Genomic DNA, 15,327 nt, shown 5'->3' with positions numbered 1-15,327 from the left:
TCTCTGGCTGCTGTTCCTCTCTTTCCCCTTGGGCCGGGGGTCGTGCTTCTACCACCACCGGGGGGGCCTGCTATCGGCGGGTACCGTGTGGGGAAGGCAGAGAGACACTCAAGTCGGTCTTACCTGCCCGCCATCTTGGGGCGTGTCTCAAGAAAGCACTTTTAAAGATGTCTTAGAGTTGCGCTAATGATCCATGACAGACAGAAAACAATATGTTCTCAGGCTGTATGTAATTTTCAAAATGGAAAAACATATAATTTACGGTTCTTGTCAGTAACACCATGCTGTCCTTCATGGATTTGAAGCCAATAGCTGTGGAGGTACAAGTATGAGGAGTTGAAATACCCGAATAGATTTCCATAAACACAGGCATATTTTAGCATACATTTGTATATAATGCTACTACTTATCTGTAGGTGCAGTATTTTTTTATAGTTGGCTGCTTAATTTGCTAAAATTCTACAGGCATCAAGGCATGAGTGCATGCTTGACAGCTAAATAAATGTGTAAATATACATTATTACACAAGGTCACACTCATTTTGTGGGCATGGGGAGATTAAGTGCTTTGCCCAGAATCACAGGATGGTGAGCGGACATCGAATGTGCAACCTGGTTATCCACTTTCGAAGTCGGCAGCAGTAGCCTAACGTCACATTCTCTGCCCAGCTTACTCCCTGAGCCCAGGCCAGCCGTGCTCAATAAACAGGCTACAGCATCACGCGAAGCATTTTTTACTAAACACGTGTTAGAGTCCCTAAACTACTTGATAGTTCCAGGGCAGCTAATAAGGTTTAATGTTGCAGCAGTGGCCAATGAGAGTAGAATTTCGGCCAATCAGACAGAGCTCACTCTGCGCGGGGGCTGACGAGTCTCCTGAGGCAAATGTTGGGAGATACCGGAATGCGCTGCTGTTGCTGCTTTGTTGCCAATCTTCTAACATTTGAGGCGACTGGAAACAGTCTTTGTGTATGATGCCAAAGTTCACTCGTTGCGCAAGGTTTAAAAAAACCTGAAATTGTGCCAAAGAGCACGGCCTTTGCTTAGTGCAAAAAAGAACCACCAAATCAAGCAGACGACTTCCTTGTTCGGCCATTACGTTTTACAAAATGGATTTTGCTAGCACTTCAGTTTTATGTCTGATTGGATTATCGACGTTGATTTTCATTTATGTATGGAAACACTTAAACAAAAGAGCATGTATGCCTCCAGGGCCGTTTCCCCTTCCAGTCATTGGTAATCTGCTACAGATGAACAGTGGGATGCCACAGTCTCTAAAGGAGGTGAGAGTCTTCCACACAGCTGCTCTGGCACGTGTTAGCTATTGCTTAAACATCAGGCCATTATTTACTAAAGTTGAAAAGAGGGTTTCAAGATTGCCGTAAGCCTGGAAAGAAAGCATTGATTTACAAAATCACCTTTTCTAGTTTAATGCTGTATCAGACGTGCCTGCTTTTGGGGCACAGGGCAAGACCTATTTTGGATTATTGTTTGAAATGTAATTTGTTATCCATTTTCAGGTAAATCGAGCCGATGTGACGCCAGATAACATTCAGTTACATGTTAAACTTTCAGAATCGACGGTGGCATATTAAACGAGCATTGGAAAAGTCAGTAGGCCTGACATATGGAGCTATTTATTGTCTTTGGTACTGGCTTGTAGCTATGCCGTACTTATAAGCAGCTGCCTTGCAGCGGGGCTAAAAGTAAATAGAGTTTAAAAAACCAATATGACGTGGTCAGGGCTTACGCACTTTTTTAAAGTTCAGAACCAATGGCTACTTATAACACTTTTTAAAATATGATTTAGACATCCTGCATAGCAGCCACTTTGCTGTACTTCATGGCCACAAGTCATTGCCAAAGTCAGCAATGTTCATGTTGTACAACATGAACAAAAGGCATCGGCAGTGCCAATATGTCTCAAAGGTGAGGCCTGTTAACTTTGCCGATGCTTGCTTGTTCTTGCGGAGCTCTGGCAGCCAGTCTGTCCCTTCAGGGGCCGTGACCGGCAGAAGCACGTGGACCCGAAGCAGCTAGCTTTGAATTTTGATACAGAGTAGCAGATGCAATGCAAAAGGTATTGAAAAATTGCAGAAACACAATAGGTGGTTATGTATATATTAAAGTGCTATTGTTGGTTTGCATACCGATCCTTTTACGGTGAAATTTCAAAATGATTTTAAAACCTCTGATAAAGTTCAACTCAAGACGAAATGTAATCCCATTCTCTGTACAAAGTATACGGCACAGATGGCAGTAGGATAGAGGCTTCCCCGATGGTTTATGCACCTACTATAGAGATGTGCATGCGACCTAAACGTGCATCTCGAAAAGCACAACTGTGATCTGCTCTGTGACTCTTCGCCCACATTCGTCACAGTGTCCAGGACAGGGAGGGTGCGAAAGGTTTTTATGCCCAGTGCAATCAGCATGGGTGTGGGGGTGCAGACCCCCTCCGACTCTGAGAGGCTGTGCACTCTCCTTTCTCACTCCTCTCCACAGACTCAACATCTTCCGCCTCGCCATATATCAATCACTGAGTTCTTAAATTCCTCATATCCACGCATGAGAAGTTCAGTCAAGCATATTTATAATCTGATTCCTTTGTAAACAAAGTATGAGTCACTCCTGAGCCTGCCCATGCCAACAGTCCAAAGTGGTGTGCTTAGTGTTCTTAGTCAATGTTTGCTTGCCTAGCTTAGTCGAAGCCTAATCTCATGTGTGTCCCCTTTAGCCAATTTTGGCTTTTGCGGCTGTATTACGTTGCATATTGGGATTAAAGTGTTAAGTTTTAATACTTACAGTATGGGCTAAAAAACATGTGGTACAAATTGCTGGTAACAGAAACAGGACATCTTGAGGGTGTCACAGGTTAGCCACTCTGCTTTAGCAGGGCACAAACAGGGTGTGTTAATTAAAAAATGTGCAGGTACTGTTTGTAAAATCTTGCTTCTGGCAATATGTATGCTGATTTCCGGCCTTACACTGTGAGGGGAACAAACGGGTGTGCTAGTTGTCCTTCAAAATGCTTGCAGATATGCTCGTTTTGGCTTTAATGAGAAAGGTAGTTTGAGTGAGTATTTTTTTGTAAATAGCAACGTCCCTGAATTAGCCGGAACATGACACAATAGATATCTATTAAAACAGCTTCATAAAGACATTTATTTCAGACTGCCATCCTGCAAACGAGCAAAACTATGCCATCTACAGGGAAGGCTGGCCTAGTCCCACCAGTCGTGACCGACTATTGACAAAGTTGTGCACTTTCTAAACTGCACGTCTATTGAATGACACTTGTTCTATGGAAACGTGGAATTATGAACTAGGTTCACGTTCTCATGCCGCTCTGACGTTAGTGTCCCCATTGAGATAAACAGTCATTGGCAATATCAAAAGGTCTTGTTTTAAGGACCTATTGACCTTTCTAATTATAACGGGTCTGGGAAGGGGGTGAAGCAACGAGGAGGGTGTAGAGAAGCAGGACGAAATGAGAACTGTGGAGAAAAGTGGGTGTGCAGAGAATATGTCCTTAGAGCCAGCGCTGCCAGGCTGCACATCACGTATTCTCCCGGTGCCTAAAACATTAATGTGATATATATATATATAGATTTCACTGAAATAAAACTAAGTTTACAATAACGTTATACTTAGGTGAAATATTCTTTTTTAAACTTTAAACACCAGGGAATTCACCACTTACAGTTAGTCATCTAAAGTAACTATGGGGGTCATTCTAACATTGGCGGGCGGCGGAGGCCGCCCGCCAATGTTCCCCCTCTAAAATACTGCTCCGCGGTCGCAAGACCGCTGAGGGTATTTTGGGATTTGCCCTGGGCTGGCGGGCGGCCGCCCGCCAGCCCAGGGCAAATCAACCTTCCCACTAGGACGCCGGCTCAGAATTGAGCCGGCGGAGTGGGAAGGTGCGACGGGTGCTGTTGCACCCGTCGCGTATTTCAGTGTCTGCAAAGCAGACACTGAAATACTAAGTGGGGCCCTCTTACGGGGGCCCCTGCAGTGCCCATGCCATTGGCATGGGCACTGCAGGGGCCCCCAGGGGCCCCGCAGCACCCCCTACCGCCATCCTGTTCCTGGCGGGAGACCCGCCAGGAACAGGATGGCGGTAGGGGGTGTCAGAATCCCCATGGCAGCGGAGCGCGCTCCGCTGCCATGGAGGATTCCCCCGAGCAGCGGAAAGTCGGCGGGAGACCGCCGACTTTCCGTTTCTGACCGGGGCTGAACCGCCGCGGTCAGAATGCTCGAGGGAGCACCGCCAGCCTGTTGGCGGTGCTCCCGTGGTCGGTGACCCTGGCGGTCACCGGCCGCCAGGGTCAGAATGACCCCCTATAACTCGTGCCCCCGCCATGCACAGTGATTATCACTTAAGTCAAAGAAGATGTCATGAGGGATATAAAATGTAAGGTAATCAGCAGTACATGGCGATGGCACGAGTTGTAATTACCTTAGGGTATGAGTCATAGTTGTTTGAGATCTCTGGCGAATTTTAGTGGTTTTGAGAGCTTAAAACTGAACATTTCACTTGACTGAAACAGTACTTTAACCTTTGGTTTTTTTCTGTGAATTTATAGTTTTTTCTTTTTTTTTTAAACGTAAAGTAGAAATTGATAACCACACATTAATCCAACCTCCCGCCCTGCATGGCCTCCAGCTGTGCACAGCAGGGATTTGGCTGCAGGACTAGGGCCTGTGGCCAAACTCCCTTAAGCTAGCCAACTGGCTGGGGGTTGGCCACAAAGCCTGTCCCTGGGGACCCAAGGGCATTTTTTTCTTACATTTTTAAAGAAGAGTGTGGGTGCTTGGTCCCCAAACATATTATTGCCCTGGGCCCCCTAACCCCCAGGGCCATATATATTTCAAAGGAGAGGGGCCCATGTGGCCCCTTCCCTGAGCCTCCTTAGGCCTTGGGAACCCAATCCTCTAAGACCACTGCTAAAATTAAAGGGGGGGGGGCACATGGCCCCTCTCCCCTAGCATTGTTAGGCTCAGATGACCCCATCTCCAGGGGCCCAGTGCATTTTTCTGGAGAAAGGGGGCACACTGCCCCACCCCCCACAAGCCACTTTTGACCTCAGGGGCACCAGCCTTGAGGCCATGTGTATTTGTTTGAGGGAGGGGGCAGTGGGGCCCCCTTCCCAAAGTAAATTTTAGCCAACCTCAGGAACCCCATCCCCTTGGGCGGCCAGACAACAAATGGGGGGTGCCCTAGTTCCCACCCAAGGCACCCACCACATTATCATATGGGGCTGCAGGAGAGCCACAAGGCATTGTGGCCCCATCAAGCTCCCTGCATTCCAGAGGGAGCCAGCATTGCTTCTCCCACAGGGAGCAGCTAAAACATGCTGTTCCCTGCGGGCAGGAGCAATATTTCAATTTGTTTCCCTGCCTACATCACTGTCAGGAGAGAAACAAATCTGAAGTTTGCTCCCAGCGGGTGGGAGCACTTTTCAAGATCCAGCCTGCTGGGAGTGAACTTGGTGTTTGCTCCTGCTTGGCGGGAGATCTGAAATTGCCCCCGCCCAGTAAGAGCAAATGCAGGTTTGGGGGTCATTACAACCCTGGCGGACGGTGTTAAAGCTACGGTAATACCGCAAACAGGCTGGCGGACAAAAAAAGGAAATCATGACCGTGGCGGAAAGCGCCAACATAGACAGCCACTTTAACACTCCGACCGCCACAGCAGTACAGATAAACAGCGCAGCGGTCACCGCCAATAGACAGGCGGAAGACAATGTACCACCCACAGTATTGCCAATCCGCCACCTTTTCCGGGGCGGATTCACCGTGGATAAAAACACGGCGGAAACAGCTTTTGCAATGGGAAAACGCTCACCTTCTACACACTCCATGGAGCGAGAATTACAAATCCTACCTGCCCTTGTCTTCCTGCTCATTTATGAACACCAGCAACGGCGGCGGCAAAGACAACGGTGAGTACTGCACCTACGACATAGGGGAGGCAAAAGTCAGGGGGACACACACGAAACACCCCCACCCTCGCACATTATAACATACACAGCTATGCATGTCAAAACATCACAGTAACAACCCACAATCCCCCTGGAAGAATGCAAAGACCAAAGGAAATCAGTCGAAAAATTGTAATGTATCAAAATACAGTTACCAAATATATACAGATATATATATACACATTCAAAAGTATATACATTGCGAGAAGCAGTGCAGGTATGCACATATCAATGTCCGTGCAACACTGGTCCAAAAATGCATGGGGGAGGCCCACAATAGATACCTGTCCACAAACGGAGAGAACACTGCTGGGGCATCAGATAGAAATACAACAGGCACCTCAGGGGGAAGGGAAGGGGGGGCACCTCAGCCGGATTACAGCACTACGCCAGATCCACGACGGGGCTCCATGCCCATTGATGTCTCTCAAGTCTCTACAGTGGGTGGGTTGCCCACTGTACCATCCTGGGGAGTGCAAAGCCACAGTCTCTCAAGTCTCTACAGTGGGTGGTTTGCCCACTGTACCATCCTGGGAGTGCAAAACCACAGTCTCTCAAATCTCTACAGTGGGTGGGTTGCCCACTGTACCATCCTGGGGAGTGCAAATCCACAGTCTCTCAAGTCTCTACAGTGGGTGGTTTGCCCACTGTACCATCCTGGGGAGTGCAAAGCCACAGTCTCTCAAGTGGATAACAGTCTCCACTGGTTCTGGAGGGGGAATGGTGCCCACACTGCATTTAGCTCCCCGTGACGGTTCCTGTACCGTTACAGTCCCAGCTGTACTTAGGATAACAATGCTTGATGTGGCGGTGTTTCCTTTTTCAGTGGTGCTTTGCCATGGCAGTCTCTGATCTGTTCAGCGGTTCTCTGCCCTGTTTAGCGGTGCTGTGCCCTGTTCAGCGGTCTTCACCATGGGGGTGATTCCCTTGTTCAGCCGGGCTTTGCCATGGCGGTCTCTCATCTGTTCAGCGGTTCTCTGCCCTGTTCAGCGGTGCTGTGCCCTGTTCAGTGGTCTTCACCATGGCGGTGATTCCCTTGTTCAGCGGGGCTTTGCCATGGCGGGCTCTGACCTGTGCATTGGTGTGTGGCATGACGGTCCCTCATTTTCCAGCGGGGCTGTGGCAGCCGGGGCCCTCCTGGGCACTGACTCCGGCGGTGGTCTCCTGACCAGTGACGATACTCGTGCCCTCCTGGGCAATGCTGACCAGTGACGATACTCGTGCCCTCCTGGGCAATGACTCTGGCGGTGGTCTCCTGACCAGTGACGATACTTGTGCCCTCCTGGGCAATGACTCTGGCGGTGGTCTCCTGACCAGTGACGACGGTGCTGGCGGTAGCGTCCCGGCCGCCAGGGAGGATGGCGCCCTTCTCCACCGTGCTGCTCTCACCAGACTGTGCAGACTTCCTCCGGCCCTTCACCACCTTTGGAGGAGTCACAGTTGACTCTGCAGTCCCCCTGGGACCCTTGTGAGCAGTTTTGCCGCCAGGAGTCTTCACCCTGTCCTGTCGGCCACTTTCCAACTTTAGATGCTTTACAGGGGGTGGACTGGCAGTGCTTTGGCTCCGTGTCACACTGCCTGCCCTAGTGGCCGGTGCACTCCACACACCTGTTACACGCACCACTGGTACTGGAGTCTTTTTGGCTGAGGCGCTACTACGGGACTTATGAATTGGAGGGGTGGGGATGGGGGCAAAGAGGTCAACGTTGCTGAGGGAGAGTTTATGACGAACACTGGGATGGGTCACTGGAGGGGGTCTGGGAGTGGAGGAAGAGGAAGTGGTTGTATGAGGTGTCACTTTAGGTGTTTTGGGTGCAGGTGCAGGTACTGGAGGCTGTCGTGAGGTGGATGGATGTTGGGTGGTGGGTACCCGCGTTTGTGTACTTTGGGAGGGGGCGTCACAGACACACTGGGAGAGGACACAGGGGACGTGTAAATGGGAGTGGGGTTGGTGAGTGCAGGTGAGCGGGGTGTAGTGCTGGGTGTTCTGGTGCAAGTCCTAGTGCCTGTAGATGTAGTGCATGCAGGTGAGAGTGTAGACGACACTGGGAGGGAGGAGGGAGATGATGAGGAGGGGTACACAGTGGAGGCAGTGGATGTTGCTGTGTCTGTATGTGTCTGATGCTTGTGTGAGTGCCTGTGGGATGTGTGTTGCCTATGTTTGCTGAGCTACTTTTGTGTGTTGAGGTGTGTGCATGCTTGTCTGTTGGTGTGCTTGGGATAGGCTGGGGTACAGGGGACTGGGTCTGGGTGGAGGAAGTTGGAGGGGGGAGGCTAGAGACAGGGACAATGGCTGCCATCAGTGCTGAGGCCAAAGATTGCAGGGTTCGATGAAGGGCAGCCTGACCAGAATGAATGCCCTCCAGGAATGCATTACCGTGTTGCAACTCCCTTTCTAAACCCAGGATGGCATTCACAATGGTAGACTGCCCAACAGTGAGTGACCTGAGAAGGTCAATGGCCTCCTCACTGAGGGCAGCAGAGGTGACAGGGGCAGGGCCTGAGGTGCCTGGGGCAAAGGTGTTGCCCACCCTCCTGGGTGAGTGGGCACGGGGCGAACGCTGAGGGGCTGCTGGGAGGGCGGTGCTGGTAGGGGAGCTGGCAGCTGTACCTGTAGAAGTGTGGGGCACAGATGGTGCCGCCACCACAAGGGAGCTCCCATCGGCGGACGAGTCCGTGTCGCTGGTTGGTGATCCGGTGCCCGATGTGAAGCTCCACTCGCCCTCCGACCCACTGGTGCATTCTGAGCCCATGGTGTGGCCCTCCATGGCCATGTGGGATGCAGCTCCCTCATGCTCTGGTGCCACTGTACCTCCGCCTGATGATGCTGATGCACAAAAAAACAGGGAGAGCAGAAAAGGGGGGGAGGGGGCGACAGAAGAAAGACAGGTTGAGTGCATGGCATATCGCTACCGTTGGTGGACAATACAGACACAGCAGCCCCCTGCACTACGCCGTGCTCCTGGCCTCTACAGATGCAATTCCTGGGATATGGCCTACATCGCTATGGTGGACATCTGCACACATGGAAGCCACAGGGGCATGTATACCTGTACTTGGCACTCTACTGCGGTGGAGTGGAATGCCACATGGCCTGCATTACGGAGGGGCCTAGCCTATGGAAGTCGCCCTGGCCTAGGGAAACCCACAGCCCTCCTCCCACACCTAGACCCCTCAACTGCGCGCAAAGTCCCCAGAATGATTGTGTACTCACCCCCTTGTGTCTGCTGTGATGCACTCAAGCGCCCATCCAACTCAGGGTAGGCCACCGCCAGGATCCGGAACATCAGGGGGGTCATGGGGCGACTGGCACCCCTCCCACGTTGGGAGGCCATCCCCAGCTGAGTCTCCGCCGTCTTCTTGCTCCAGCGGTGAATGTCCTCCCTTTTTTTACGGCAGTGGGTGCCCCGTCTCTGGTGGACCCCCAGGGTCCGGATGTCCTTGGCGATGGCACGCCAAATGTCCTTCTTCTGGTGGGTGCTGACCTACATGACATGCACAGGGGAAGAAGAGAAGTCATTAGCAAGAGCACCATCGAAGTGAGTGGCCCCCATCCCTGCCCTTGCCATTTGGCACATGCATTCACAGTCCTTCATGTTCACTGCACTCTGCCCCCTTCCCTCTTACAACCAGCCCTCTCCACCCAGGCATAGCCCATACAACGTGCTCCCTGTGTACTTACCTGTTGGTCTGGAGGACCGTAGAGTAGCGTGTACTGGGGGAGGACCCCATCCACAAGCTTCTCCAACTCCTGAGCAGTGAAGGTAGGGGCCCTTTCCCCAGACGCAGCAGCCATTGTCGCTTCCAGACCGAGGTCACAGCAGCACTTGCAGTGTAGGTCCTCTCCTGTCGAAGATCAGGTATCAAGTGATTGAACAGATAGAAAATGGCGGTCACGTCCACGGCGTGACGTCCGCGGCAGTGCGTATCATCACTGCCGGCGCACTTCATCATTGGCTCCTGGGACCCATAGGGTCCAATGTTAACCAATGCAGCATTGCGTCACGGTCTACGACCGCCTGCCGCGACGGTGTACAACGCCAGCGCAGTTACCTCACATCCCACTGTCCCAGTTTAGAGGTCAGGCAGCCGCCATTTCAGGGTTCCACATGGCTTAATTTGCAACTGCGTCACACATACCTGGGCCTACACTCGACACACATACAAGAAGAATTTTTGTCTTTGGTGTCGTGTTCTGTGTATCTGTGGATATATACCTGGGATCTTGTTGACTCTGTGGTCACTGTTGTCCTTCCTAGGCACTGTCAGCTTGGACGTTTGAGAAGATGGCAGAATCCTCCAGTGTACCGACCGCTGGTGGACCTGTTGACAATGGAGGAGCGACATTTACTCATCACCTACAGGTTTGACCGTGCCACTATCCAGGAACTATGTACCCAGTTAGAGCCAGACCTGATGTCACCAATCCGCCATCCTACAGGAATCCCCCCTGACGTGAAGGTGCTGTCAGTGCTCCATTTCCTTGCAAGTGGGTCATTTCAGACAACAGTGGCCATGGCATTAGGGATGTCCAGCCTATGTTTTCCAACGTGTTGTCCAGAGTGTTGTCTGCCCTGCTGAAACACGTAAGGAGCTACATAGTTTTCCCTCAGGTGGAGGATTTGCCAACAGTGAAAGGTGACTTCTATGCCCTTGGACATATCCCCAACATCATAGGTGCTATTGATGGCACCCATGTAGCTCTGCCCCCCTCCCCACAGGAGTGAACAGGTGTACAGGAACAAGAAGAGTTATCATTCCATGAATGTATAGATGGTATGTTTGGCAAACCAGTACATCCTCCAGGTAAATGCTATGTTCCCTGGATCAGTGCATGACGCCTACATCCTGCGCAATAGCAGCATCCCTTACATGATGGGTCAACTCCAGAGGCACCGGCTGTGGCTACTGGGGGACTCTGGTTACCCCAACCTGTCCTGGCTGTTGACCCCAGTGAGGAATCCCAGGACCAGGGCCGAGAAACGCTACAATGAGGCCCATGGGCGGACTAGGAGGGTGATCGAACGCACCTTCGGCCTCCTGAAGGCCAGGTTCAGGTGCCTGCATATGACAGGTGGTTCCCTATTCTACTCACCAAGGAAGGTGTGCCAGATCATCATCGCCTGCTCGATGCTTCACAATCTTGCTTTGCAACGCCAGGTGCCTTTTCTGCAGGAGGATGGTCCAGATGACGGTGTTGTGGCAGCTGTGGAGCCTGTGGAGCCTGTGGCCAGTGATGAGGAGGACACTGAGGAAGAAGACATAGACAACAGGGAGTCAGTCATACGGCAATATTTCCAGTGACACGCAGGTGAGAACAGTTTTCTTTTTTTTACATTACATTCACTTTCACATTTCTACCTCTATCCTGTCGGTCATTTCATAGCAGTATTTGATCACTGAGTTGTACCTTTCCATTACGGTTTCACAGGTGTGGTTAGCCATGTGTGTCATCTGCTTGCATCCTTCAAGGACTTGTGATGTGTGACATAGGTATGTTGGCTATAAAATTAGAAAGCATGTTGACACTGTCATTGATTATACATATTTACCAAATCACAGACTGACTCCAGATTGTTTTGTGGTTCAAGGGTGTTTATTTCAGTGCTCAAAAATGGAGGGGGATAGTGATATGGTGATGGGGGACGGTGGAGGAATGTCCATGGCAGAGTCCAGTCCATTAGTCACACAGGTGCACTGCCCATATGGGCATAGGAAGTGGAGATGGGGCAGTTCCAATCGGGACAGGGTAACAAAGTGGGACAGTGGGAGGACAATCAGGGTGGTCTCATTTCCTGGCGGGGGTCATGCCATCTTGCTCTGTCCTGTTCCTGATCTCAGGGACCGCTTGCGGGGTGGTTGTCTGTCTGCAGGGGGTGGGGTGCTGGTGTGGTGGTCCTGTGACGGGGCGTCCTGTCCACTTGCGCCGGCGGAGGTAGTGGGCAGTTCATCGTCCATGCTAGTGTCAGGGGCCCCTTGGAGTGCCACGGTGTCCCTCATGGTCTTTTGTATGTCCTTCAGCACCCCTACGATGGTGCCCAGGGTGGAGCTGATGGTTCTGAGCTCCTCCCTGAACCCCAAATACAGTTCGTCCTGCAGGCGCTGGGTCTCCTGAAACTTGGCCAGTACCGTGGCCATCGTCTCATGGGAGTGGTGGTATGCTCCCATGATGGAGGAGAGGGCCTCGTGGAGAGTGGGTTCCCTTGGCCTGTCCTCCCCCTGTCGCACGGCAGCCCTCCCAGTTCCCCTGTGTCCCTGTGCCTCCGTCCCCTGGACCGTGTGCCCACTACCACTGCCCCCAGGTCCCTGGTGTTGTTGGGGTGGTGGGTTATCCTGGGTTCCCTGTAGTGGTGGACACACCGCTGATTGACGTGTCCTGGGTACGGAGGTATGGGCCCGCTGGGTGGGTGCTGTGCTGGTGTTACCAGAGGGTGGAAGGTCAGTGTTGGGGTGTGCCTGTGCAAGGGGAAACAACTGTCCCGAGGCCCACGATGGTCCGGGCTGGTCATCAGGATCCAGTAGGGCAGAGCTGCTGTTGTCACCATGGGCCTCTTCTGTGGGTGGAGTGGAGATGTCTGGACCCTCCGGTGAGGTGACGTTCAGTATTGGTCCTGCATGGATATAAGAGCATGATTAGTGCATGTGTGTGAGTAATGGTGTGCAATGGGTGGGTGTTTGTGTACCCCATTGCAAGCATTCCTGTGTGTGGGTTTATGTGATGATGGTTAAGGGGTTGTTATGGGTATGTGCAGTGAGCATGCTTTGGTGAGGGCTGACCATGCTTTGTTTTTGCATGCGGGGCTTTGTGTTGGGATGGGTGGTTTGTGTTATTAGTACATTAGTGAGGAGTTGGAGTGATAGGGGAGGGGGTGAGGGTGGGGGTGTGTGATAGCATGCAGGTAGGGTGGGGGATATGATAGTTAAGATTTGATTCAACAGTGTCCATTCCTCCACCGACTCCTCCGAGGCCCTCTGGATGCATGATGGTCAAGACTTGCTCCCATGTTGTTAGTTGTGGGGGAGGAGGTGGGGGTCCGCTGCCAGTCCGCTGTACCGCGATGTTGTGCCTGGATACCACAGAACGCACCTTCCCCCGTAGGTCATTCCACCTCTTCCTGATGTCCTCCCGATTTCTTGGATGCTGTCCCACAGCGTTGACCCTGTCCATGATTCTTTGCCATAGCTCCATCTTCCTGGCTATGGAGGTGTGCTGCACCTGTGAGCCAAATAGCTGTGGCTCTACCCGTAGAATTTCCTCCACGATGACCCTGAGCTCCTCCTCGGAAAACCTGGGGTGTCTTTGGCGTGACATGAGGTGGTGTGGGTGATGTGTGGGGTGGTGTAAGTGTTGATGTGTGTGGTGATGTGTAGTGGTGTGTGGTATATTGTGCATGTAATGTTGTATGGATCATGGTGTTGTGTGCCTCTGTGTGGTGGGGTTCTCAGTTGCTGTGCTCTCTGTCTATCTGGCCTTCGTCTCTAATTGTTTGTCGTAGGGGTTTGTGGGTGATGTGGGTGTGTGTTTTATATTGTGTTGGGTGTGTGGGAGTGGTGTTTGTATGTGTATCAGGTGTGTGTATTTGGAATTGTCCAATGTGGCGGTGTTTTAGAGATGTGTGTGTATTTTGAGCGCTGCAGTGTGTACCGCCAAAGGAATACCGCGGTTGAAAGACCGCCGCGTGGATTTGTGTGTCGTGATAACATGGGCGTGTTTCTGTTGGCGTAACGGTGGAGGTTTTGTTTTCGCCAGTTTATCACTGACCTTTGGTGTGGCGGTCTTGTGTGGGTGTCTGAGTTTCGGCGGTTTCCGAGATGTGGGTCATAATAGCTGTGGTGAAATTCCGCGGCCGCAGCGGTGTTTTGGCGGACTTCTGCACGGCGGTAAACGCCTTTTACCGCCAATGTTGTAATGAGGGACTATGGGGGTCATTCCAACCCTGATGGTCATCGACCGCCAGGGTGGATGGCCACGGAAGCACCGCCAACAGGCTGCCGGTGCTTCATTTGGGATTCCAACCGCGGCTGTAAAGCCGCGGTTGCCCAGCCGGGTCCGGCGGTTTCCCGCCGGATTTCCCCCGGCTGGGAGAATCCTCCATGGCGGCGCTGCAAGCAGCGCCGCCATGGGGATTCCGACCCCCTTCCCGCCAGCCTGTTTCTGGTGGTTTTTCCCGCCAGGAACAGGATGGCGGGAACGGGTGTCCTGGGGCCCCTGGGGGCCCCTGCACTGCCCATGCCAGTGGCATGGGCAGTGCAGGGGCCCCCTAACAGGGCCCCAGCATGATTTTCACTGTCTGCATAGTAGACAGTGAAAATCGCGACGGGTGCAACTGCAACCGTCGCACCCCTGCAACACCGCCGACTCCATTCGGAGCCGGCTACTGTGTTGCAGGGCCTTTTCCGCTGGGCCGGCGGGCGCTCCCTTGGCGGGCACCCGCCGGGCCAGCAGAAAAGTCTGAATGGCCCCCGCGGTCTTCTGACCGCGGAGCGGTCATTTGACGGGGTAAGTTTGGCGGGCGGCAACCGCCGCCCGCCAAACTTGGAATGACCCCCTATGTCTCAGGGCAGGGCACCCCGGGACATAGCATATGAAACAGGCCTCAGGAATGGGGTCTTCAGTGCCATTAATGTCTGAGGGAGGAGGTCTGTGCGGTCGCCCTCCCATATGCACATATAAGCTGTCTTGTGGGATGGGATCCCCAGGGCCAAATTCTGCTGGGGTTGGGGGGCTGTGTGCCTCCCCACCCCTTTACTACATGGTCAGGCCCTGGGGAATGGGAATCCCAGGGCTGGAATCGGCTCGGGAAGGGGGGGCTGCATTCCCCCCCTTTTTACTTTGTGGCCGAGCCATGGAGGATGGGGTTTTTTTGGGGCCAAAAATGGCCTGTGGAGGGAGCGCAATGCCCCCTCCCCAAAATATAAAAAAATTATTCCACCGGGATGTGGCCCACCCGTGGGGCTTTAAAAGAAACAAGCGCGGTCAGTTAAAATGTTGCATTTTAAACTCAAACTTCTAATATTCACCAGTTATAGTTAACTGAAGTAACTATACCTAGCTCTTCCCATGCACGTTTTGCCATCAATGATGCTATGTCGCATTGATGATGTTAATGATGTCGTACAGTATGTCATGAGTGATGTAAAGTGAGATGATAAGCAGTATATGGCAAGGGATCCAGTAACAGCTGCTTCAGAAACTGGGAAATTTCAGTTGTTTTTAGAGTTTAAAATGTAACATTTTAACTGACAGTTTCAACTAACTATAACATCACTTCAACCTTTGTATTTTTTCTGGCCCCCTACTTGACGGACCACCACAAAATCTTTCATTAAGGAGCTAAATC

At 52.1% G+C, this 15,327-nt stretch overlaps 1 protein-coding gene across 1 annotated transcript in view; it reads left to right on the top strand.

Moving 5' to 3' along the window:
* Positions 1 to 1,084: 1,084 nt before the first annotated feature.
* LOC138259677 (cytochrome P450 2A4-like) overlaps positions 1,085 to 15,327 on the top strand; it is a 489,119-nt gene continuing 474,876 nt past the window's right edge. The window contains exon 1 of the mRNA XM_069207551.1: positions 1,085 to 1,282. Coding sequence (XP_069063652.1) covers positions 1,109 to 1,282 — 174 coding nt within the window. The 5' untranslated portion in view covers positions 1,085 to 1,108. The remainder of the gene's footprint in view (positions 1,283 to 15,327) is intronic.

The sequence above is a fragment of the Pleurodeles waltl genome, chromosome 9 (genome assembly GCF_031143425.1).
Source record: "Pleurodeles waltl isolate 20211129_DDA chromosome 9, aPleWal1.hap1.20221129, whole genome shotgun sequence".
Lineage (NCBI taxonomy): Eukaryota > Metazoa > Chordata > Amphibia > Caudata > Salamandridae > Pleurodeles > Pleurodeles waltl.
This window is presented reverse-complemented; position numbering and strand designations above follow the sequence as displayed.